This window comes from Oreochromis niloticus, linkage group LG7, assembly GCF_001858045.2.
Source record: "Oreochromis niloticus isolate F11D_XX linkage group LG7, O_niloticus_UMD_NMBU, whole genome shotgun sequence".
Lineage (NCBI taxonomy): Eukaryota > Metazoa > Chordata > Actinopteri > Cichliformes > Cichlidae > Oreochromis > Oreochromis niloticus.
In genome coordinates, this window is record NC_031972.2 from 1,457,958 (window position 1) to 1,483,946 (window position 25,989).

Sequence of the window (25,989 nt, forward strand, 5' to 3'; positions counted from 1 at the left end):
TTTGTGAGATTCTGCCAGAAAAAGGTGGTTTGAGTGTTTTAAGACAAAGAACAAAATGTTTCCAAGACTGTAAAGCATCCAGACTTCCACTCATTTATCTTTGAAACAGTGGAAATTCAGAGACATCTGCAGAACAAACAAAGCTAAATCTTCCAGCTGTTTGGGTTGATCACATACAGCAAAGAGCGAAGGATGAGCCTTAGAGGCAGCACTCTTTCATACAGGAAGTGCTGATTTTGTTAACTTCCTCTGATCCCTGAATTTGGTATTGATTAATGTTTGTTTAACAAAAGTTAAAATCCAAACGTTGTGTTTCCTTCTCAGGATGATTCTAATCAGTCTTGTTGTTCCTCCATTTGTGTCACCACACTGCGCAGTTTATCCAGCAGCACTGCACAGGAGAAAATATCAAAACTGTAATAATGAACAGAAACTTCAGTCTCACCGTGACAGTAAACACATGTAATCAGTCACAGAGTAACTGAACTCACCTCCAGCTGATGGCCTCTGGAAGCCGTCGTAGGCCCGGCACTCGTTGATCAGCTGTCCCAGTTCTGCAGGACAGTCATCAGGAAGCTGCTCTCGATACTTCTCTTTATACACCTTCTGATAAATTTCTTCATCTGAAAAACCTACGAGACATTTGAAGACACGTCAGGAGGAGAAGTCGATGGAGAGGACTCCAAATCTTAGTTTAAATCTTCAGTGAGTGTAGTTTAGATACAAACCTTCAAAAGGATTCTTACAGGTTACAATTTCCCACAGGATGATTCCAAAACTGAAACAAGTTCAAAAGGAAATGTTATCATTTTACAAACCACAGCAGGTTTGAAATTAGTGACTGAGACCATGAGCTCATCAGTAAAGTGTTCTGAGATCAGCCAGGAGCTGTTTTCACATAAACCCCCAACCAGAGGAGTCTCGCTCTGATGGCACATGTAAGTCGCTTCTACATCCGCTTCACTTTTCAGACCCACAAGCTACGTCCATCTTTTAGAAAGCTTATGAATGAGGGCCTTTGAGCACACCTCTGTGGAACGACAGCCGTGGGGTCTCACCTGTACATCTCCCACTCTTTGCAGTAGCTGAAGCTGGCGTTGTGGAGCTTCTCGGGACAGTAGTAGCACAGCGACCTCATGGCTCTGTCCTCCGTCTGCCTTTTCAGAGACGTCTCTGTTTTCGACAGCCTGAAACCTCCCAGCTGGAAACAACAACCAAACGGTCATATGAAGCAAATATGTTCAGCCGCAAGAAATCCCAGCATGCATTGCCTTCAGTACCTTGACGGTGTAGTCTTTAGTCACCAGGAACTTGCTGCTGTTGATGGACCCGTGAACCTTCCATTTTTCTTCTGTGTTGTGCAGTCTAAGATACGACAGGTAAACTCACGAACATGAATCTATGAACGACACGGTCACTGTGAAGCTGCTCAACTCTAAAGAAGATGCAATGATTTGCAGATCTCATAAACTCAGACTTTACTCACAGTAGAACTCAGAAAACATTTCAAAGGTTTCAGCTGAGAAACTTTTAAACTACCTTTCAGCACTGATGGAGCCTCTCCAGATGTGCCAGCTGCCAGTTTCCTTGATACAATCCCCAACCCATCAGAGACGCAGGCTTTGAACGAAGCACTGATAACGAGCGGGCTCGTCCCTCGCCTCTTCATTAACCCGATTAGGTGCAAATTGTTCCTCCATCTTTTCCTCGTAGCACCACTTACTCTTCCAGCCTCCAACTTTTTCTATGTGCTATTGTAAATAAAATAACTCTGACCCTGATGAGATCTGCAGATCATTGCATTCTGTCTTCATTTACATTTTACACAGGGTCCCAACTTGTTTGGAGTTTAGGTTGGAATCTGTAATAAAGCAGACACACTGACCGATAGAGTCCTCGTGCTGCATCCAAACACATGTGAGCTTTCCTGATCCAGGTCAGAGTGTAGTCAGAATCCAGAACCTGGCGAAGACTTCCTTTCTCACAGTACTCCATGATGATGAAGAACTGAGGGTGGGGTCCTACAGGCAGGCACAAGGACAAGTTATTACAGGTTTGTCACTGAGTGTATTTATCTGTGATGTTTTCACGTATTTATATCTGGGGATAGCGTGTAACAGACACTCTGGTCCACCGTGAGGATCCCCCCCCCGACGTGGACACACATGCTTCAGTTGCAGTACCAGCAGGGGGAGATAATATACAGTGACTTGCAAAAGTATTCGGCCACCTTGAACTTTTCCACATTTTGTCACATTACAACCACAAACATGAATCAATGTTATTGGAATTCCAGGTGAAAGACCAATACAAAGTGGTGTACAGGTGAGAAGTGGATCGAAAATCATACATGATTCCAAACATTTTTTACAAATAAATAACTGCAAAGTGGGGTGTGCGTAATTATTCAGCCCCCTGAGTCAATACTTTGTAGAACCACCTTTTGCTGCAGTTACAGCTGCCAGTCTTTTAGGGTATGTCTCTACCAGCTTTGCACATCTACAGACTGAAATCCTTGCCCATTCTTCTTTGCAAAACAGCTCCAGCTCAGTCAGATTAGATGGACAGCGTTTGTGAACAGCAGTTTTCAGATCTTGCCACAGATTCTCGATTGGATTTAGACACCAGACAGGTCAGGGATGAAGTTATTGAGAAATTATAGCTGGCTTGGGCTACAAAAAGATTTCTCAAGCCTTGAACATCCCACGGAGCACTGTTCAAGAGACCATTCAGAAATGGAAGGAGTATGGCACAACTGTAAACCTACCAAGACAAGGCCGTCCACCTAAACTCACAGGCCGAACAAGGAGAGCGCTGATCAGAAATGCAGCCAAGAGGCCCATGGTGACTCTGGACGAGCTGCAGAGATCTACAGCTCAGGTGGGGGAATCTGTCCATAGGACAACTATTAGTCGCGCACTGCACAAAGTTGGCCTTTATGGAAGAGTGGCAAGAAGAAAGCCATTGTTAACAGAAAACCATAAGAAGTCCCGTTTGCAGTTTGCCACAAGCCATGTGGGGGACACAGCAAACATGTGGAAGAAGGTGCTCTGGTCAGATGAGACCAAAACTGAACTTTTTGGCCAAAATGCAAAACGCTATGTGTGGCGGAAAACTAACACTGCACATCACTCTGAACACACCATCGCCACTGTCAAATATGGTGGTGGCAGCATCATGCTCTGGGGGTGCTTCTCTTCAGCAGGGACAGGGAAGCTGGTCAGAGTTGATGGGAAGATGCATGGAGCCAAATACAGGGCAATCTTGGAAGAAAACCTCTTGGAGTCTGCAAAAGACTTGAGACTGGGGCGGAGGTTCACCTTCCAGCAGGACAACGACCCTAAACATAAAGCCAGGGCAACAATGGAATGGTTTAAAACAAAACATATCCATGTGTTAGAATGGCCCAGTCAAAGTCCAGATCTAAATCCAATCGAGAATCTGTGGCAAGATCTGAAAACTGCTGTTCACAAACGCTGTCCATCTAATCTGACTGAGCTGGAGCTGTTTTGCAAAGAAGAATGGGCAAGGATTTCAGTCTGTAGATGTGCAAAGCTGGTAGAGACATACCCTAAAAGACTGGCAGCTGTAATCGCAGCAAAAGGTGGTTCTACAAAGTATTGACTCAGGGGGCTGAATAATTACGCACACCCCACTTTGCAGTTATTTATTTGTAAAAAATGTTTGGAATCATGTATGATTTTCATTCCACTTCTCACGTGTGCACCACTTTGTGTTGGTCTTTCATGTGGAATTCCAATAACATTGATTCATGTTTGTGGCTGTAATGTGACAAAATGTGGAAAAGTTCAAGGGGGCCGAATACTTTTGCAAGCCACTGCATTTAAAGCCAAGAAATCACTGGTGACCAAGCAAGCTATGAAGTCCATTCCTTCTGTGCCAGGTACGACTGAGCCAGGTGGCTGATATGTATTTACTTGTAAATGTGTTAGTATTGTCTGTTAGTTCCTGTTTTAATTTTAGGGTTTGCCCCTCGTGTGGATTTCTGTTTTCATCTGTCCTTTTTACTTTTTTGAACCCTCCTTATCTACGTGTAAAGTGATGAACTTGATGACGCTCCCGTTTTAATGCGCTGCAGTTCTTTTTTCAGGTTTGGCTCAAATACAAGTGCTCGTTCAAAAAAATATGCACCTCTGTGTTATTCACACGCTTCGGTCCGCTCACCGTTCTCATCCTGGATGCAGATTCCAAACATTCGCAGGATGTTGGTTGACTCAAACTGCTTCATGGTGTCGACTTCCTTGTTGAAAATAGACTTCACGTCTCTGGATGTGGAGAAAATGTTTGATGGCAGTGAATACAGCAGGACACAGAGAGCACTGGGAGCCTGAGCTGGAACAGCATATATGTGAGTGTGTGTGTTATTTTCTAATGGGAAGGACTATTTTCCTGTGTTTCATCCCAGTATGGAGCTGAACTGTGGTACAGACCGTGCACTGGTGTTCATGGGGTTGATGTATCTCTTGATGGCCACTGGGAATCCCTGATATTCTCCTTTGTAGAGCTCGGAGCTCGCTGTTGTCCTGAAGGGCTTTTTGGGATGTTCATACTTCAGTTCATCTGGTTTAATCTGTCGCACAGCCACGCTGCTGAAACTGGGCTTATTCACTGTGAACAAAAAAGATAAAGACTCCAATTATAAATCCCACTTTCTGAAAATAAGATGTGTGGTTTGTCAGTAAGTCACCATTCACAGACTTGTTTATGACACGACTCTCCGCAGGGCCGCTCAGCGATGTCGTACTCACACATCTGCACCACTTTGTCCAGCTGACTCAGTATGGTGTTGGTTTTCTCCTGCTGCTCTTTCATGTAGTCCATTAGCACTGATGAACAAAGAGAAACACAAACTCTGAGTCTGCTCCAAACGCTTCAACGGGATTTATTATAAGTGTGGAAACACTGAGAGGAACAAAATCAGCTTTGGTGAACAAGGATGAAAACACTAAAGAGCTCTGCTTGAACGTCTCTAAAGACAAATTCAGTTTCTCCTCACATTTGGTCATCTCCGTGTCGTCCTCCTTCCCGTCCATTTCGTCTTCTTTCTCTCTCTGTTTAAACACCTCGTACAGCATCTCCCTCTGCTCTGATTGCAGAGCTACACACAGGACCTGGTAGGCATCATTGAGCCGCTCGCTCACCGTATCAAACTCGTCTCCGTGGCTGCCCGATTTCAGGATGCGCTCCACCAAGTTGGCTGCAGTGTATTTTTCAATTAGCTTCTGTGCTGAATCCAGAGTTAGGATCAGCTCCCCGAGGGCTTTCTCTACCTGTGGAGAGAACTCTGTGATGGACTTCACCACATCCTCGAAGGCTTTGACTCGGACTGAAATCCGCTGGCAGCGCTTTTTGTTGGCCTTCACGTTTTCAGCCAGGGTGTAAATCCCTGAGAAGGCGGACCAGATGGGCTCTAAAATGTCCATGATGAGCTGAAGAGACAGAGAGGACAGTTTATACCAGGAAATGCAACACATCCCTCCCTCACCTAGGAAGTGATCACTTGAATGTTTGGTGAAGTTAAATCGTTAAAAGCAACGGAAGAAATCAGGGTAATGTCCATCAAGGAAAGTGAGTTTTTTGTCCCGTTTCTCCCCCAACCGGTCGCAGCAGATGGCCCCGCCCCTCCCACAGCCTGGTTCTGCCGGAGGTTTCTTCCTGTTAAAAGGGAGTTTTTCCTTCCTGCTGTTGCTAAATGCTTGCTCATAGGGGGTCATATAATTGTTGGGGTTTTTAATTTAAAGAGAACTCAAAGAAATGGGACTAAACAGCTGTGCAGATGTAAGAAAAACACTCATCAGCGAGACTAAAGAGGAAAAATATGTCTTCTGTTTAACTCTGTGTATGCATAGAAAATACTAATAGCAAAAACCTTTTTAAACCTCATTTTGTTCAGCACTAACAGTTTTTAATCAGTCAGTGTTTAACAGGCGATTCTCCACATTTAGTTTTAAGTTGTGATGAACACTCGTGGCTCTCTTCTTATTCCCTGGGACACCGGCTTCAGCTTGTTTGTCAAATATACCAAAGTTGATAAAGTCAGCCAGAGTTTCTCAACAGGAAGACAGTCTGCAAGCTAAACTATGAAACAGGATATGAATGAAACACAATTTCCAACATGCACAATACAAGGAAACACAAAGGGAGGCGTCAGCCTCAAAAAGACCCACCAAGAAATGACACAAACCAGAAGATTTTTCAAATCAAAGTCCAAAGTAGCTCAAAACCAGGGACCATGACAATGTTCACATGATGTAGAAAGCAGTAGTTTATACCTCCTGCCGTGCTCTGTGGGTTTTTGGATTTCTAAGTTCTGTTTATCGGTTCTTTCTTTATGTTTACCCTGCCTCCCCGTGCACTGACAACGCTCCATCTGTTTTATTTTGGTAATCTCTATCTCATATGTTTAGTGTTCAGTTTTACTTTCCCTAGTCTTGTTCCCTGATGTTCCCTTTCTCCCTAGTTACCTTGTGTGTGTTAATAGCACATTTCTCTGTAGCTACCCTGTTGCCAGCGTTATCCCAGCCTTTGTTATGTGTCTGCCTCAGCTTCAGTGATTACCTCGCCTAGAATAAAAAGCCATTTTCAGTTGAAGCCTGCTCGCCCATCAGTCTGCATTTGGGGTCCTCATCCACCATCTAACCTGACACCTTTCCTCTCAAAAGAAAAGTCTGAAATTAAAGTCTCAGCATCATAACCACTCATGGGTGTATCCTCTGCAGCTACCTCTCAAACACAAAACAAAACCTCAGACAAACCTCCACAGGTGATCCATACACAAAAAATCACCAAGCTCAGGAAATCAGGAAACGTTTTAGGTGAATTTTCAAACGAGTGTCTGAATCATCAAATAAAAAAGACCAGCTGTGAGCAAAGAGGAGAAACAGCAGAAATACAGTTTACCTGTGAGGGAAAGTCTGCTCTTCTTCACACGGTAGTCTGCTGTTGGAGCACCGCAAAACATAAAGCGCCTCTTCAGCCTGCTGCTCTGCCTCCTTGCTTCCTGTTCCTGTCTGTCAGTTAAAAGCCATGCCTCCAACAGTCAGTTTTATCCAGGAAGCAGAAACCGTGCATAACTGCACTTTATCCACACACTTCCTCAGTTTTCCATCATGGAAGTGTGTGCATGACACAGGAGGGAAGTTTTTGACTCATTTATTAGACCTTCAGTGTGGCTGAATTCAAACAGTTCTGCCAAAACAGAAACCAAACAAAAGCAAGCGTCTTCCCCATCTTTCAGTGTGAACGAGTAGATTCACTTTCACTGAAACATTTCTTAACCAAATCAGAATCTGCAACGAGCAGACGCAACAATGCAGGAGTGCACTACACTTCCACATGCATTCATATATACACATGTAGAGTATCTATGTGTAGTATTTTGCAAGGAAACAGTATTTTACTTCTAAAAAACTTGTCTACTCCAAGTATAGACTGTATATAAAAGAAGTGAGGCAGATGCAGAAAGGCCTTAATTCTTTCTAATAACAAAGACGTCTATGAGAAAATGAACTCGCTCCGTACTGTATTTATGACCTCAGTGAAAACTTTACTGATGAGTTGCTGTAAAAAAAACCAAAAAACAAACAAACAAACAAAAAACAATGCTCATTTTATAATTTATGGTCACATTCAGAGTCAGGACGCCGTTTTCCAGCATGACAGCCATAAGCTGTGTGCATATGATAGACTTATTGTTTATTTTTTTATTTTTTGCATAACTTGCTGCAGCGATCAGCTGATTGCCCAAAATGAAAAACCATTTTTGGTCACAAAGTGTTTGCACAGAGACGGACTGTAGACACATTCCAGAGGATCTCAGTGTGAGCAGCACTGATTGGTGAACATTTGCAAATCATTGCCATCTAATTTACAAATGCAGACAAACACGCTGCATTAAATGTGAGTCAGTCTGCTCCGACGAGCGCAGCTTATCTATGTGTTGTGCATCATTTAGCAGCTCAGTTGCTGTACTGCAGCAACTACGTCACTATTTGTGAAGGAACGTCTGTTTCTTCTATGAACTTCATAGAAGAAACAGACGTTCCTCCTGACTGGACTGAGGACATGGTGATTTATCACACTTATTACCGTATTATCACAAAGAATTTCCAACTTGCCCCCATGCAGGATTCTTCTACTTAATACAGTTATTACTCAGCCTTTCAGTTTGCTCAGGGAGGCTCAGGAAAGCCAGCAGGCAGCCCTGAGTATCCTCTACTTAACTCAAGTGACTCCTCGGGGCAGGCTAGAGGTTTGCATGAAATTAAAAAGCTTTTTGTCTGGTAAGGTCATTTTGTTTAATAGTAAAAATAGAAATCCCTCTGGTGTCTTTTCATGAAGACTTTTAACCCTTTGACTGCCTCACCAAGAAAAATACAATGAAAAAATTATTTGTCCATATTTTCTTTTCCTTTAGGTCAATAATGATCACAATCAAAAAAAAAAAATTTATACACACCTTATAGTTTTTTAAATATTACCCTCTACCAAACAGTTGAGATGTCTCTCTATGGTACAACTACATAAAGTTCTACAGACATAACTAGTAGAAAAAAGTAAAGGTTATACTCATTTTGCAAAACAATAACTACCCAATTTTGTGTTTGACCCACTTTATTGTGGTAGTAAAACATCAAACATTGTTGGATTCCATTTCAACAGTGGGCGTTATAATAACAAACCACAAAATGTATAAAACACAAAAATATTGTAAATTTGATCAAAAACTTGATCTGCAATTACCGAAAATTCATAAACATACAAATTCACTTTTGACCTGTTGTTAACATAAACTTTTCACTGTAGTGTTGGAACAGCACTAACATTTTTTATTTTATTTTCCAGAAAATTCTGGTGGTATATTATATACCATTGCCATTTTGCACTGAAAAATTTGAGAACACACTGAAACAGTTCTGGCTCTTTTCTTTTGCCGTTCATGCAACTTCACCAATACCCCTTGATGATTAGATCTTCTGGTGGTACACTGCAAAGCATTCCTGACTGGCATTCAAGCACAAGAAAACATTGCATTTTTGGCATTTCCATCTTGAGACGCCCTTTGGACAGTAATTGCATCGGCCTCGCTTGTCACAGTGAAGTGGCCAATGCCCAAAGCAGTCATATCGCACATCTGGCTGTGGTTGTGAGGGTCTTGGGGTGTATCGTTACTTTGGTGGTGGTGGAGAGCTGGATGATGGTCGGCCAACTTTGGATGCTGGCTTGTTGACTTGTTTCAAGCTATGCGCAACTGCCAGGCGGAATCTTTTGAGTGTGATTGGTTTCTGGTTTAGTTGTCCACATTCCCTCTTGTAGACCAGCCAGGAATTTGCAATGGACAGATCAAGCATGTAACCAAAGAGTGGCAGGTACCATCTTGTAGACTTGGCTGGGGTCTTGTACAGGTGTACCAGCATGTCAGAGAGATCTATCCCTCCCATATGCTCATTGTATGCAGGGATGAGTGATGGGCATGGGATCATAACTTTCGCCTTGGACTCTTTGCTCCAGCGTTTGACAGTTGAAAGTGGCATGATCCCAGAAGCATTACTTAGCAGGTTCACACATTTGTTGTCAAACCATTTAACTGCGATCACACCTTCAGCAGACCTGTAGTCAAAAGCTCCACGCCCTCTCTTCATCAGCTCTTTGTCTGTCATCAAAGTGGCTCCACCTGTGCGATTTGGTCGAACAGTGCCAATGCACTTGACACCCAATGAGGTGTCTAGGTGCTGGACCAGGTAGGTGCGTTGTCTTGCTCCATAAAAGGATTTGCAATCCATCTAATAAACATTAAAAAAAATACAATTGTAGAAATATAGTTGGTTTGATTTCCATGTGTCATTTAAAACTGTACTTTAAAAAATAATCACAGAAAGTGAGTAAATCTTTAAACATTAGAACATTTTGTAACATACAGTATTTGTCATGGAAAAATTTAAACATGTCATATTTACATGTATAGATCATTAAATTATTTATATTCAATAGTAAATAGTCAATTTCATATGTTAAAACAACAGTTCTAAACATTAGCTAAGTTTTGCTACTCTTACCATCAATTGACAAATCAACCGTTTGGTTGAGCATGTTTTTAAAAAAATATTATGGATTTATTACAGCTATTTTCTGGTATCAAATGACATAATCATGTTCAGTAAAGACTCTGACATGTTTATACTGCAGAAAAATGTACTTACCTTTAAAATTTTTAGCCAAAACAGTCCATGTGTCCAGAGTGATTTTTTGCTTTCTGATTTCCTGGTTGGAGGGTGGCAGATGAGGCCTGCCATATCCTGACACAGTGCCATCTAGTGTTTTTTTTTAGGATAACATAACTCAACCAAGTGGTAGAGATGGCTCAATAAGGTTGAGTTAAGCTAAGTACTCCAGTTCATTATATATAGTCTCTCAAAATATGCTAAACCAAATGGTTGAGCAGGCAGTCAAAGGGTTTAAGTGTGTGGCTCGGGTGTGGCTGTGCAGTGTGCTGCTTCTGGGACATAGTGACTCATGCAGGCGTGTTAAACAGAGCGCAGGGTCGCTTAGCTGGGAGACATAAACAGGAAGCAGGAGCTACTTTCATTTTCTTGTGGTGCTCTGACAGCACACTCCTGTGAAGAAGAGCAACTTTATCTCAGAGGTAAACAGTCTTTCTGCATTTTCTGCTCTTTGCTGGTCTATTTTTGAACAGTACTCCCCGGATTATGGCGGAGTTACTCTTTTGTTGTTTGTTTGTTTCAGCATCTCTCAGTGAAACAGAGGAAAGATTTACCACAAAGCGAGAAAACACGTGTTTGGTGAAAAAGCATTTGTCCGTATTTAAACCGCAGAAAATAGCTTGTTGGCCTATAATATGCGATGCATTCAGAGCTGAACTGGGACAAAAAAAATCCGCGCTGGTGTTTTTGCTCCAGGTGGCACATGGTGACGTAACAAACCAGCAGCTGGATGCTGACGTTTTAACGCTGCTCGCCTGTGGAGCTGAAAGTTGAGGGTTTGACTCCTGACTCTGTTTTATACACTTCACTCTGTTTGCTCACAGATGCTGCGGCAGGTTTGAGCAGGTTGGTACAGATGTTGTTGGGTCAAAGCTGCCATTCATTTTACCTCAATCCTTGAATCTCTCCTTTCCTAATCATGTCCCTGCGTCTGTTTCCTCACCACGTTAATTTCACCTTCCTTGTCTCTTCCTCACCTCTCCACAGCTGCAGGTACAGCCTGCTGTTACCAGCTGTTACTGGTTGTTGCTTTTACTGCTGATCGCGGTGCAGCAGCTAACGGCCGCTAACCTGTCGTTCATTCCAAACATTCTCAGCATCTATTTTTAGTTTCTATTGTTTTCTCTCAAATTACCAGCTCCATCTTTTCGCCACTTCCTTTGCGAGTGAGTACACAGCGAAGGTAGGGGCGGGGTCTGTCACATTAAGAGATTTCATTGGGCAATCCAGTGTCAGTAATGAAAATGAACCAATGGGATGCTGTTAGGTGCCCGGTATGCCACATTACCAGTTGAGCTCTGAATGTATCCCTCATGAATGATATCAGTTCATCTGAGCTCCAAACATTATTCCTGTCACAACAAGGCAGACGCTGCAATCAGTGTTTGGCAAAGTAACCTTTAAATGTGTTTATTTATCCAGTTAAAGTCTGTAAAGTCTCACTGACATTAAAAATGTCTTTCTTAAGAGAGACCTGGCCAAGAGGGCCACAGAAACTGCAGCAAGTCTAACAATAGTTCTGTAAAGATATTTTAATCTGCCAAAAAGAACCAGGGTGGTTATAATGTAGGTGAAATAACGCAGTCATTGTAAAAAAGGTCATTTCTTTATAACCCCTTTGTAAATCCTGTTCACTAAACTCTATTTATCAAGTAAACACATTACGCATAAAACCTCTGGGACCCCGCCATAGGTGAAAATCCATCGAGTAGAAACCATATGTTTATTTTATTATTTGTAAGCCATAAAAACCCTCTCCACACTCTTATAAACCTTAATATGTCCCTGTTATTAGTTTTTTAGACTATAAAATGCTTATTTTATCACAAAAATAATTACATTTTAAAAAGGTAAAAAATACCCAGGCTTACAGGCCACAGAAACCTGGGATATAATGATATTTCTGCAGTAGCCTATAAATTTACAGGTAAATTCATGATGTAGCGAGTCCACAAGAGGCAAATCTGTGTGATTTTTGTGTGTGGATCAACACTGGAGTGTAATCTAAGGTCTTGATTTGTCTTTGAGAGGTAGCTGCAAAGACATGAAGGTGTGATGCCAAAGATGAAGGAGGAACAAACTGAGTATCTTACTGAGACGTGAGAGGAAAGACTAAAAACCTACTTTGTTACACACCATGTAATATCGTCATAGTTGCTGGCTTTGATCCCAGGGTTTCAGCTACGTTGGAGTTTGACTCAAAAGTATCTCTCCTATTCACAAGTGAGGGGAGAGTGGAGCAGGAGACTGAGTGATGGGTTGGTGAGGGGTCTGCAGGACTAAGTGGGTGAGGAGCTCTGTCATTTGGGAGCAGCTCAGAGTAGAGACACAACTCTTTCACAGTAAAAGAAGCCAGTTGAGTTCAGTAGGACCCCTCCTGAGGGGGGAAGCATTGATGGATGTGTTTTGATTTGTTGCATTTCCTGGTATAAACTGTCCTCTCTGTCTCTTCAGCTCATCATGGAAACGGTAAAGCCCTTCTTTTCTGCTGCCACAAACATCTACAAACTGGCTAAAAAGGTGAAGGCCAACAAAAAGCGCTGTCAGCGGATTTCGGTCCGAGTCAAAGCCTTCGAGGATGTGGTGAAGTCCATCACAGAGTTCTCTCCACAGGTAGAGAAAGCCCTCGGGGAGCTGATCCTAACTCTGGATTCAGCACAGAAGCTAATTGAAAAGTACACTGCAGCCAACTTGGTGGAGCGCATCCTGAAATCGGGCAGCCACGGAGACGAGTTTGATACGGTGAGCGAGCGGCTCAATGATGCCTACCAGGTCCTGTGTGTAGCTCTGCAATCAGAGCAGAGGGAGATGCTGTACGAGGTGTTTAAACAGAGAGAGAAAGAAGACGAAATGGACGGGAAGGAGGACGACACGGAGATGACCAAATGTGAGGAGAAACTGAATTTGTCTTTAGAGACGTTCAAGCAGAGCTCTTTAGTGTTTTCATCCTTGTTCACCAAAGCTGATTTTGTTCCTCTCAGTGTTTCCACACTTATAATAAATCCCGTTGAAGCGTTTGGAGCAGACTCAGAGTTTGTGTTTCTCTTTGTTCATCAGTGCTAATGGACTACATGAAAGAGCAGCAGGAGAAAACCAACACCATACTGAGTCAGCTGGACAAAGTGGTGCAGATGTGTGAGTACGACATCGCTGAGCGGCCCTGCGGAGAGTCGTGTCATAAACAAGTCTGTGAATGGTGACTTACTGACAAACCACACATCTTATTTTCAGAAAGTGGGATTTATAATTGGAGTCTTTATCTTTTTTGTTCACAGTGAATAAGCCCAGTTTCAGCAGCGTGGCTGTGCGACAGATTAAACCAGATGAACTGAAGTATGAACATCCCAAAAAGCCCTTCAGGACAACAGCGAGCTCCGAGCTCTACAAAGGAGAATATCAGGGATTCCCAGTGGCCATCAAGAGATACATCAACCCCATGAACACCAGTGCACGGTCTGTACCACAGTTCAGCTCCATACTGGGATGAAACACAGGAAAATAGTCCTTCCCATTAGAAAATAACACACACACTCACATATATGCTGTTCCAGCTCAGGCTCCCAGTGCTCTCTGTGTCCTGCTGTATTCACTGCCATCAAACATTTTCTCCACATCCAGAGACGTGAAGTCTATTTTCAACAAGGAAGTCGACACCATGAAGCAGTTTGAGTCAACCAACATCCTGCGAATGTTTGGAATCTGCATCCAGGATGAGAACGGTGAGCGGACCGAAGCGTGTGAATAACACAGAGGTGCATATTTTTTTGAACGAGCACTTGTATTTGAGCCAAACCTGAAAAAAGAACTGCAGCGCATTAAAACGGGAGCGTCATCAAGTTCATCACTTTACACGTAGATAAGGAGGGTTCAAAAAAGTAAAAAGGACAGATGAAAACAGAAATCCACACGAGGGGCAAACCCTAAAATTAAAACAGGAACTAACAGACAATACTAACACATTTACAAGTAAATACATATCAGCCACCTGGCTCAGTCGTACCTGGCACAGAAGGAATGGACTTCATAGCTTGCTTGGTCACCAGTGATTTCTTGGCTTTAAATATATTATCTCCCCCTGCTGGTACTGCAACTGAAGCATGTGTGTCCACGTCGGGGGGGGATCCTCACGGTGGACCAGAGTGTCTGTTACACGCTATCCCCAGATATAAATACGTGAAAACATCACAGATAAATACACTCAGTGACAAACCTGTAATAACTTGTCCTTGTGCCTGCCTGTAGGACCCCACCCTCAGTTCTTCATCATCATGGAGTACTGTGAGAAAGGAAGTCTTCGCCAGGTTCTGGATTCTGACTACACTCTGACCTGGATCAGGAAAGCTCACATGTGTTTGGATGCAGCACGAGGACTCTATCGGTCAGTGTGTCTGCTTTATTACAGATTCCAACCTAAACTCCAAACAAGTTGGGACCCTGTGTAAAATGTAAATGAAGACAGAATGCAATGATCTGCAGATCTCATCAGGGTCAGAGTTATTTTATTTACAATAGCACATAGAAAAAGTTGGAGGCTGGAAGAGTAAGTGGTGCTACGAGGAAAAGATGGAGGAACAATTTGCACCTAATCAGGTTAATGAAGAGGCGAGGGACGAGCCCGCTCATTATCAGTGCTTCGTTCAAAGCCTGCGTCTCTGATGGGTTGGGGATTGTATCAAGGAAACTGGCAGCTGGCACATCTGGAGAGGCTCCATCAGTGCTGAAAGGTAGTTTAAAAGTTTCTCAGCTGAAACCTTTGAAATGTTTTCTGAGTTCTACTGTGAGTAAAGTCTGAGTTTATGAGATCTGCAAATCATTGCATCTTCTTTAGAGTTGAGCAGCTTCACAGTGACCGTGTCGTTCATAGATTCATGTTCGTGAGTTTACCTGTCGTATCTTAGACTGCACAACACAGAAGAAAAATGGAAGGTTCACGGGTCCATCAACAGCAGCAAGTTCCTGGTGACTAAAGGCTACACCGTCAAGGTACTGAAGGCAATGCATGCTGGGATTTCTTGCGGCTGAACATATTTGCTTCATATGACCGTTTGGTTGTTGTTTCCAGCTGGGAGGTTTCAGGCTGTCGAAAACAGAGACGTCTCTGAAAAGGCAGACGGAGGACAGAGCCATGAGGTCGCTGTGCTACTACTGTCCCGAGAAGCTCCACAACGCCAGCTTCAGCTACTGCAAAGAGTGGGAGATGTACAGGTGAGACCCCACGGCTGTCGTTCCACAGAGGTGTGCTCAAAGGCCCTCATTCATAAGCTTTCTAAAAGATGGACGTAGCTTGTGGGTCTGAAAAGTGAAGCGGATGTAGAAGCGACTTACATGTGCCATCAGAGCGAGACTCCTCTGGTTGGGGGTTTATGTGAAAACAGCTCCTGGCTGATCTCAGAACACTTTACTGATGAGCTCATGGTCTCAGTCACTAATTTCAAACCTGCTGTGGTTTGTAAAATGATAACATTTCCTTTTGAACTTGTTTCAGTTTTGGAATCATCCTGTGGGAAATTGTAACCTGTAAGAATCCTTTTGAAGGTTTGTATCTAAACTACACTCACTGAAGATTTAAATTAAGATTTGGAGTCCTCTCCATCGACTTCTCCTCCTGACGTGTCTTCAAATGTCTCGTAGGTTTTTCAGATGAAGAAATTTATCAGAAGGTGTATAAAGAGAAGTATCGAGAGCAGCTTCCTGATGACTGTCCTGCAGAACTGGGACAGCTGATCAACGAGTGCCGGGCCTACGACGGCTTCCAGAGGCCATCAGCTGGAGGTGAGTTCAGTTACTCTGTGACTGATTACATGTGTTTACTGTCACGGTGAGACTGAAGTTTCTGTTCATTATTACAGTTTTGATATTTTCTCCTGTGCAGTGCTGCTGGATAAACTGCGCAGTGTGGTGACACAAATGGAGGAACAACAAGACTGATTAGAATCATCCTGAGAAGGAAACACAACTCGAATAAAACTCGAAGATAACTGTCATGATCCGTGGGCGTTGACCCAGTGCGTTAATATTTTAGTTTTTTTTTCATTATTATATTTTCTACATATTCTGTTCTTTATCCGGCGTGCCAACACTACAGAGGTGACAAAGAGGGCGCTGCTGCGTCTACATCACATCTCCAGCTGCACCACAGCAGAAAAGAAGGCCCTTCAGAGGGTTGTGTCATGAAATCAATATCCTTAGTATCCTTATTTTCCTATTATATTGTTTTATGTACTTTAATAATGAAGGCTTGTAGAGTAAGGCCACTTTTGACTCACAAACTAAGTGCTCAGCCAGACTGAAAAACAGGAAGTTTTAGTGCACAGGCCTATTAATAGATAAGACACAGAAAAACTTTCCATATAAGCAATGTTTGAAACTGTGTGACGTGTAAAGTACCAAAATAACACCTATATGAGACACAGCTTATGATTCTAATGTTAGAGATCTTGCAACTGGCGTTTGAGCTGTGCAGGGGTCTCTCTCTTCCGGAAGATGATTGAATAAAAAGAAATATATCTGTTTTAACACACTATGAGTCGGTTTTCTCTGTTCTGTCATGGGGAAAAAAAGATCGGGGTTCAACAGTTGTCACCACTGCCTAAGGATCAATCCGGTTGTTCAGTGATGACGTGACGAATCCTACTTCCGGGCCTAAAGTAGTCTACGTTTAATATGGCTTTTGTGTTGTTAACATGTTTAATGTTTTGTATTTTCTTCTATTTAATCTCAAAAAGCTCCTAAAACAGTCAGTGATCACTGTTGACCTCCCTCGGCTTTTATTACAGCTAATCATTTATTTAAGCTCAGTTTTTAAAACCTTACGATGTAACTACAGCACAGCCCATGCAGCAGTATATGAATGACTAACCTCGTATTGTGGATGGATTATCTCACTTGTTCTCCTGGCTGAAGTTTAGTCCTTTTACAGCATCCTGCCATGCGATTACATTTGTTCCTGACCACCGAGAACACTCACGTTAACTTTTATCGAGTGGAAAAAAAGTTAGCTTGTTTATGTTATGCTAACATAGCTGTGTCGCTAGCGGTCACGTAGCACATCATTATATACCAGCTAGCCAAACTTCAGTAACCCTACTAACGTCACTGCTGTTTAGTTTTCTGTCTTCATTTATGTTGGAAGTTATAGCAGAGCTGTACGTTTGAATTTTTTTCCAAAACCCCGCAGTCAGGACATGCTATATTGTATTTAGATAGAAGCTAGCGAGCTAACTTCCTGCTAACTTCTAACGCCGTTAAATGTCATAAATTCCATTTTCATGGATGCCTGGATGTTAAACTCAATTGTTACACCTGGTAGAGCAGAACACTGATCATTTTATTAAAGATGAAAGACTTTAGACAGTGTTTCAACTCTCAGTAATGCCACAGTGATCGTTTGATATATGGACCTGCAGCGGAGTTTAGGCCCAGACACGGCCAGTGACGTCAGACTGAACAACCGGATTGGCCACCCCGTCCTCACCTTGGAAGAACTTTTTACCTCTTGCTGTCTAACAAAGGCAAAAAACATGATCAAGGACCCAGCTCACCCAGGCCCCTCCCTGTGTGAGCTTTTGCCCTCTGGCAGGAGGTTCAGGGCTATTAAAGCAGGGACAAACAGACTTAAGTACAGTTTTGCTAGTAGGGCACTGCTGAAATGCTCAATAGGACTATGAGGGGAATGTGTAATAGGCAGAAAGATGGAAGTGTGTGATTGTTCTTTTATTGTTTTTATGGAGGTGTTATTTTTTTTATTATATGTTTGTTTTTATAACAGAGTTGATCCAGTGTCGTTGTTGTGCAAACATCAATAATAATAAAAAATCAAATCCGAGCATCAGAGCGGTCTGCTATCAACTGCTCCCTTCTGTCAAACACACATTAGCTCATTTAACTAAGACACTACTGATACTTCCACTTATTGCAGGACAATAATGCATGTTTATCCCCAAATATTTACTTTATGATGATTAGTGATTTGAGTATCGTATCATTTATTAATAGTTATTGTTAGCTAACTGGGACCTTACCCAAATGAAGATGCAAGAAATAAAGGAATGATTTGAAAACAAGCCTTTATTGGATGATACAAATCCCATAAAAATAAACTATAAAAGGTGAAGTCACAGAAATCTGTATAGAAATCTACAAACCTTCAAAAGGATTCTTACAGGTTACAACAGAAATCTATACTAATTATAGTATCTCTGCTAAATTAAAGTATTTCTACCAAATCATAGTATTTCTGCTAAATCATAGTATTTCTGCTACTTTTTAATTTTTGTGTTAAATACTGTATTTTTGCTACTTTATAGGATTTGTGCTAAATATAGTATTTCTGCTAAATCATAGAATTTCTGCCAAATTATAGTAATTCTGCTACTTTATAGCATTTGTGCTAAATATCGTATTTCTACTATATCATAGTATTTCTGCTACTTTTTAATTTTTGTGCTAAATATAGTTTTTCTGCTAAATTAAAGTATTTCTACCAAATCATAGTATTTCTGCCAAATAATAGTATTTTTGCTAAATCATAGTATTTCTGCTACTTTATGGCATTTGTGCTAAATATAGTATTTCTGCTAAATTAAAGTATTTCTACCAAATCATAGTATATCTGCCAAATAATAGTATTTCTGCTAAATCATAGTATTTCTGCTACTTTTTAATTTTTGTGCTAAATACCGTATTTCTGCTACTTTATAGGATCTGTGCTAAATATATTTCTGCTAAATTACAGTATTTCTGCTAAATCATAGAATTTCTGCCAAATCATAGTATTTCTGCTACTTTATAGCATTTGTGCTAAATACCGTATTTCTGCTTCTTTATAGGATCTGTGCTAGATATATATCTGCTTAATTATAGTATTTCTGCTAAATCATAGAATTTCTGCCAAATAATAGTATTTCTGCTACATCATAGTATTTCTGCTACTTTATAGCATTTGTGCTAAATACCGTATTTCTGCTATATCATAGTATTTCTGCTACTTTTAAATTTTTGCGCTAAATACCGTACTTCTGCTAAATCATAGTATTTCTGCTACTTTATAGGATTTGTGCTAAATATAGTATTTCTGCCAAATAATAGTATTTTTGCTAAATCATAGTATTTCTGCTACTTTATAGCATTTGTGCTAAATACCGTATTTCTGCTATATCATAGTATTTCTGCTACTTTCACATTTTTGCGCTAAATACCGTATTTCTGCTACTTTATAGGGTCTGTGCTAAATATATTTCTGCTAAATTATAGTATTTCTGCTAAATCATAGAATTTCTGCCAAATCATAGTATTTCTGCTACTTTATAGCATTTGTGCTAAATACCATATTTCTGCTTCTTTATAGGATCTGTGCTAGATATATATCTGCTTAATTATAGTATTTCTGCTAAATCATAGAATTTCTCCCAAATAATAGTATTTCTGCTACATCATAGTATTTCTGCTACTTTATAGCATTTGTGCTAAATACCGTATTTCTGCTATATCATAGTATTTCTGCTACTTTTAAATTTTTGCGCTAAATACCGTATTTCTGCTAAATCATAGTATTTCTGCTACTTTATAGGATTTGTGCTAAATATAGTATTTCTGCCAAATAATAGTATTTTTGCTAAATCATAGTATTTCTGCTACTTTATAGCATTTGTGCTAAATACCGTATTTCTGCCAAATAATAGTATTTTTGCTAAATCATAGTATTTCTGCTACTTTAAAGGATTTGTGCTAAATATAGTATTTCTGCTAAATTAAAGTATTTCTACCAAATCATAGTATTTCTGCTAAATCATAGTATTTCTGCTACTTTTTAATATTTGTGCTAAATACCGTATTTCTGCTACTTTTTAATTTTTGCACTAAATACCGTATTTTTACTAAATCATAGTATTTCTGCTACTTTATAGGTGTCACGGGTGATGGGAAAATACGGACTCAGTCGCGGAGCTCTGGATGCAAAGCAAACAGTGCGTTTATTTACAGTGCTCAAAAACAGTCTCCAAACACAAAGCAAAGTGCAAAAATCCAACGGTGATCTTCTCCAAACTCCCAGTGGTGCGCAAGTGAGTTTCCAAAGTGATTATCCGAGTGTGTTTTCTTCTCCGAGAGCTTAATCCCGCAGGCTCCTTCTCTCCAACCTCCTGCTCCGTATCTTTTCCTCCTACAAACGAGCGACAACAACAGGTGAGAAGGCTAGCCGGCTAAAGCTATGTTGCAAGTAACAAACACTCTTTACTACCGAGCTTCAAGTACAATCCAGCGTCGACTGCCGTCTGGACACACAGTTAAATACCTCGGCCCACGATGAAGGATGATTAGTGACAGCCGGGGTGGCAAATTAGGTGCAGGTGTGTCAGCAGCTGGGTGGAGACAGCAAGGGTAGGGAGGAGGAGAGAGAGAAACACACACACAGGCAGGTCGCCCCGGGAAGGACCGTCTGACCATGACAATAGGATTTGTGCTAAATACCGTATTTCTGCTATATCATCGTATTTCTGCTACTTTTAAATTTTTGCACTAAATACCGTATTTCTGCTAAATCATAGTATTTCTGCTACTTTATAGGATTTGTGCTAAATATAGCATTTCTGCCAAATAATAGTATTTTTGCTAAATCATAGTATTTCTGCTACTTTATAGCATTTGTGCTAAATACCGTATTTCTGCTATATCATAGTATTTCTGCTACTTTTACATTTTTGCGCTAAATACCGTATTTCTGCTACTTTATAGGATCTGTGCTAAATATATTTCTGCTAAATTATAGTATTTCTGCTAAATCATAGAATTTCTGCCAAATCATAGTATTTCTGCTACTTTATAGCATTTGTGCTAAATACCGTATTTCTGCTTCTTTATAGGATCTGTGCTAGATATATATCTGCTTAATTATAGTATTTCTGCTAAATCATAGAATTTCTCCCAAATAATAGTATTTCTGCTACATCATAGTATTTCTGCTACTTTATAGCATTTGTGCTAAATACCGTATTTCTGCTATATCATAGTATTTCTGCTACTTTTAAATTTTTGCGCTAAATACCGTATTTCTGCTAAATCATAGTATTTCTGCTACTTTATAGGATTTGTGCTAAATATAGTATTTCTGCCAAATAATAGTATTTTTGCTAAATCATAGTATTTCTGCTACTTTATAGCATTTGTGCTAAATACCGTATTTCTGCTAAATTAAAGTATTTCTACCAAATCATAGTATATCTGCCAAATCATAGTATTTCTGCTAAATCATAGTATTTCTGCTACTTTTTAATATTTGTGCTAAATACCGTATTTCTGCTACTTTTTAATTTTTGCACTAAATACCGTATTTTTACTAAATCATAGTATTTCTGCTACTTTATAGGTGTCACGGGTGATGGGAAAATACGGACTCAGTCGCGGAGCTCTGGATGCAAAGCAAACAGTGCGTTTATTTACAGTGCTCAAAAACAGTCTCCAAACACAAAGCAAAGTGCAAAAATCCAACGGTGATCTTCTCCAAACTCCCAGTGGTGCGCAAGTGAGTTTCCAAAGTGATTATCCGAGTGTGTTTTCTTCTCCGAGAGCTTAATCCCGCGGGCTCCTTCTCTCCAACCTCCTGCTCCGTATCTTTTCCTCCTACAAACGAGCGACAACCAGTGTTGCCAACTCCTCAGTAAGGAAAATCGCTATTGGTTGTCCTAAAAGTCGCTAGAAGTCGCTAAATGACGTCATCACCTAATTTGCATAATTTATCATGCTAATATAATTGTAACCTATGTTGTTGGAGAGAGAAATAACATCGTGGAAGAGACATAAAGTGAGTAAAAAACGTCCTAAATGCATTTAGAGTTTATTTAGAACTACAAATTAAATTTCTTTTAGCAATTATTGTTTTTTTTAATGTCACAATTCCAACCCTGCTCCTTCACCCGGGCTTGGACCGGCAAAAGTGACCCGAAATAGGCACTCTGGTGGAGTTACTTTGTGTGTGTGTGTTTATAAGTAGTTTTAAACCTTGTGATCCACAAAACAGCATAAGAGTAAAAGAGTAAAAGAAGAACTGACTGTGTTACAGCACCCGCTGCTTGTTGAGAGTAAAAGCGATACGCGCTTTCACGTCTTTTTTTAGCGACTTTTTAAAGAAAAAAAGTCGCTAGGGGGTCTGAAAACTCGCTAAATATAGCGACAAAGTCGCTAAGTTGGCAACACTGGCGACAACAACAGGTGAGAAGGCTAGCCGGCTAAAGCTATGTTGCAAGTAACAAACACTCTTTACTACCGAGCTTCAAGTACAATCCAGCGTCGACTGCCGTCTGGACACACAGTTAAATACCTCGGCCCACGATGAAGGATGATTAGTGACAGCCGGGGTGGCAAATTAGGTGCAGGTGTGTCAGCAGCTGGGTGGAGACAGCAAGGGTAGGGAGGAGGAGAGAGAGAAACACACACACAGGCAGGTCGCCCCGGGAAAGACCGTCTGACCATGACAATAGGATTTGTGCTAAATACCGTATTTCTGCTATATCATCGTATTTCTGCTACTTTTAAATTTTTGCACTAAATACCGTATTTCTGCTAAATCATAGTATTTCTGCTACTTTATAGGATTTGTGCTAAATATAGCATTTCTGCCAAATAATAGTATTTTTGCTAAATCATAGTATTTCTGCTACTTTATAGCATTTGTGCTAAATACCGTATTTCTGCTATATCATAGTATTTCTGCTACTTTTACATTTTTGCGCTAAATACCGTATTTCTGCTACTTTATAGGATCTGTGCTAAATATATTTCTGCTAAATTATAGTATTTCTGCTAAATCATAGAATTTCTGCCAAATCATAGTATTTCTGCTACTTTATAGCATTTGTGCTAAATACCGTATTTCTGCTTCTTTATAGGATCTGTGCTAGATATATATCTGCTTAATTATAGTATTTCTGCTAAATCATAGAATTTCTCCCAAATAATAGTATTTCTGCTACATCATAGTATTTCTGCTACTTTATAGCATTTGTGCTAAATACCGTATTTCTGCTATATCATAGTATTTCTGCTACTTTTAAATTTTTGCGCTAAATACCGTATTTCTGCTAAATCATAGTATTTCTGCTACTTTATAGGATTTGTGCTAAATATAGTATTTCTGCCAAATAATAGTATTTTTGCTAAATCATAGTATTTCTGCTACTTTATAGCATTTGTGCTAAATACCGTATTTCTGCTATATCACAGTATTTCTGCTACCTTTTAATTTTTGTGCTAAATATCGTATTTCTGCTAAATCATAGTATTTCGGCTACTTTATAGAATTTGTGCTAAATTAAAGTATTTCTACGAAATCATAGTATTTCTGCCAAACGATAGTATTTCTGCTAAATCATAGTATTTCTGCTACTTTATAGGATCTGTGCTAAATATATTTCTGTTTAATTATATTATTTCTGCTAAATCATAGAATTTCTGCCAAATCATAGTATTTCTGCTACTTTATAGCATTTGTGCTAAATACCGTATTTCTGCTATATCATAGTATTTGTGCTACTTTTTAATTTTTGTGCTAAATACCGTATTTCTGCTAAATCATAGTATTTCTGCTACTTTATAGGATTTGTGCTAAATTCAATTCAATTCAAGTCAATTTTATTTATATAGCGCCAAATCACAACAAAAGTCGCCTCAAGGCGCTTCATAGGTACAGAGAAAACCCCAACAATCATATGACCCCCTATGAGCAAGCACTTTGGCGACAGTGGGAAAGAAAAACTCCCTTTTAACAGGAAGAAACCTCCGGCAGAACCAGGCTCAGGGAGGGGCGGGCATCTGCTGCGACCGGTTGGGGTGAGAACACCGTATTTCTGCTAAATCATAGTATTTCTGCTACTTTATAGTATTTGTGCTAAATATAGTGTTGTATGTTCACCAGTATGATAATGATGAAGCAGTAGAATTCAGTTGACGTGGTTTTATTAACCAGCGGAGCAGCAACGAACTTACATGCTTGGATTCAATAATCGAATGCCCATATACCACTCAAAACATATACAGACCTACACGGAGGTACGGCAAGCGGATTAGGACAAAATACCAAGCTAACAGCAGGTTATCTACATTCCCCTTCTTTAGTACATCCCTAACCGGATACAAAGTTTAATGCATGCTAAATAATAATAATCACAGCATTAAAGGTGACATATACTGGTCCTTAGGAACATTTAAATTTGCAACCAGATGGAAGAAATAAACATGACAAAATATCCTTTTGCTGTATAAAGTGAAATATGATTACTACTGAAAATAACATCAAACTGAATTTAACTTGAAACGTGGACATCAGTTACTGTTGGATCAAATATCAAACCTGAATTAGTTCTGTGTTTTAACTAGTACCCAATTAATTCCTATATCCTGGATTTGGTTTGCATACACGACCAAAGCGTGTCCTGTAAACACCATCACTCTTGGAAGGTTTTGGAGAATGCAAAACATCAGAAGAGCTCTCAACATGAGTGCTGTCTTTAAACTGTTCTACATTGTTTTGACTCACAACCTGCAGTCCATCATAATGATGATGATCAGTGTCTTTCTGAACAGTAACAGGCTCAGATACAGGCAATATATGTCTGCGATTTCTCCTGTAAGTGTTCCCATCTGACTGTACTAGGTAGGATCTAGATTCTTTGCAAAGTTCCTTCACCACACCTGTGCGGTCATAATCCTGTGGGGTCTGTAACCTCACTACTTGTCCTTCTTCAAGAGGTGGAAGTGGTCGGGTGGATCTGTCATAACAGACCTTCTGAGTCAGTCTTTTGTTGAGAAGTTGGGCTTTTACTCTCTCAGATTCACGGTGTTGTGGTTTGAGCAGTTTGGTTGTGATTGGGAGTGTAGTGCGAGTCTGTCTGGATAGAAGGCGTTCTGCATGGGAACCCAGGTTCACATCACGTGGAACATTCCTGACATTCAGCAGTTTGAGAAATACACCAGTGCCATCTCTGTGCGATTTCTCCATCAGCTGTTTAGCACTGCGCACTGCTCTCAGCAAGCCCATTGGATTGAGGATACTCTGGACTGCTGGTGACATGTTGAAAGTCCCACTGTGAAGCGAAGTCTTTGAAACGCTGGCTCGTAAACTGCCTTCCATTGTCTGAGATCAGAGTGTGTGGAGCACCATGAACTGAGAAGTGTCCTTTAGCAGGTCAATCTCAAACCAGCCTGAGTATGAGTTGACTACTACTAAATAGTGCTGACAGTGCCACTCAAAGATATCTGTAGCCACAGTTGACCAAGGAAGAATCGGAACTTCATACAGATGAAGGGGCTCTTTTTGTTGATGAGGTTTAGTGCTGTTACACACCGAGCAGGAAGTGACTGTTTGTTCAATATCTCTTGACATGAACGGCCAGAAGACAACCCCCCGCGCTCTCCGCTTGGTAGCTTCCACGCCGGGATGTCCTCTGTGGATGATGGTGATGTAGTCTCCTTGCAGTGATTTTGGGATCACGGCTTTGGAACCTTTAAGAATGATGCCATCATCCACAGTCAGCTCATCCCTGAAAGGAAAATATGGATGAACTGCCGTGGGAAGGTCGTGGAGTCGTTGTGGCCAACCATGTTTGATGAACGAGCTGAGCGCTTGCAGTGTCTCATCCTCAGCTGTGTGTCCTTTAAGTTCTTCCAGGCGTGAAGAAGAGATGCAGCTCACCATCATGACATCAAAGTTGTCCTCTTCTTCAGACTGCTGGAAAGTGGATCTGTTGGGAGCACGAGA

General features: G+C 40.7%; 3 protein-coding genes across 3 annotated transcripts; 1 reads left to right on the forward strand and 2 right to left on the reverse strand.

Annotated features, from left to right (window-relative positions):
• Positions 1-58: 58 nt before the first annotated feature.
• Positions 59-7,079, reverse strand: LOC100694305 (mixed lineage kinase domain-like protein). The gene is made up of 11 exons (XM_019360931.2): positions 6,922-7,079; positions 5,018-5,450; positions 4,770-4,847; positions 4,452-4,629; positions 4,186-4,286; positions 1,886-2,021; positions 1,281-1,365; positions 1,059-1,201; positions 729-778; positions 492-632; positions 59-391 (listed from the first exon to the last, which is right to left on the reverse strand). Exons 2-11 carry the CDS (start codon positions 5,442-5,444, stop codon positions 336-338), a joined length of 1,395 nt encoding a protein of 464 aa, XP_019216476.1. The 5' UTR covers positions 5,445-5,450; positions 6,922-7,079; the 3' UTR covers positions 59-335.
• Positions 7,080-8,492: 1,413 nt separating this feature from the next.
• LOC109202786 (piggyBac transposable element-derived protein 2-like) lies at positions 8,493-10,360 on the reverse strand. Its single transcript, XM_019360933.2, has 2 exons — positions 10,221-10,360; positions 8,493-9,803 (listed from the first exon to the last, which is right to left on the reverse strand). The coding sequence occupies exons 1-2, from the start codon at positions 10,329-10,331 to the stop codon at positions 9,189-9,191; spliced, it is 726 nt and encodes a 241-aa protein (XP_019216478.1). The 5' UTR covers positions 10,332-10,360; the 3' UTR covers positions 8,493-9,188.
• Positions 10,361-10,525: 165 nt separating this feature from the next.
• LOC102082348 (mixed lineage kinase domain-like protein) lies at positions 10,526-16,923 on the forward strand. Its single transcript, XM_019360932.2, has 11 exons — positions 10,526-10,663; positions 12,696-13,128; positions 13,299-13,376; positions 13,517-13,694; positions 13,860-13,960; positions 14,484-14,619; positions 15,140-15,224; positions 15,304-15,446; positions 15,727-15,776; positions 15,873-16,013; positions 16,114-16,923. The coding sequence occupies exons 2-11, from the start codon at positions 12,702-12,704 to the stop codon at positions 16,167-16,169; spliced, it is 1,395 nt and encodes a 464-aa protein (XP_019216477.1). The 5' UTR covers positions 10,526-10,663; positions 12,696-12,701; the 3' UTR covers positions 16,170-16,923.
• The last annotated feature ends 9,066 nt before the right edge of the window (positions 16,924-25,989 follow it).

Coding starts and splice junctions, on each gene's coding strand:
- LOC109202786 (XM_019360933.2), bottom strand. CDS start 10,331: ATGGCACTGTGTCAGGATATGGCAGGCCTCATCTGCCACCCTCCAACC. Junction 9,804..10,220: donor TTTGGCTAAAAATTTTAAAG/GTAAGTACATTT, acceptor AATGTTTATTAG/ATGGATTGCAAATCCTTTTA.
- LOC100694305 (XM_019360931.2), bottom strand. CDS start 5,444: ATGGACATTTTAGAGCCCATCTGGTCCGCCTTCTCAGGGATTTACACC. Junction 4,287..4,451: donor CCCATGAACACCAGTGCACG/GTCTGTACCACA, acceptor CTCCACATCCAG/AGACGTGAAGTCTATTTTCA. Junction 392..491: donor CCAGAGGCCATCAGCTGGAG/GTGAGTTCAGTT, acceptor TCTCCTGTGCAG/TGCTGCTGGATAAACTGCGC.
- LOC102082348 (XM_019360932.2), top strand. CDS start 12,702: ATGGAAACGGTAAAGCCCTTCTTTTCTGCTGCCACAAACATCTACAAA. Junction 13,377..13,516: donor GGACAAAGTGGTGCAGATGT/GTGAGTACGACA, acceptor TTTTGTTCACAG/TGAATAAGCCCAGTTTCAGC. Junction 15,447..15,726: donor AAAGAGTGGGAGATGTACAG/GTGAGACCCCAC, acceptor AACTTGTTTCAG/TTTTGGAATCATCCTGTGGG.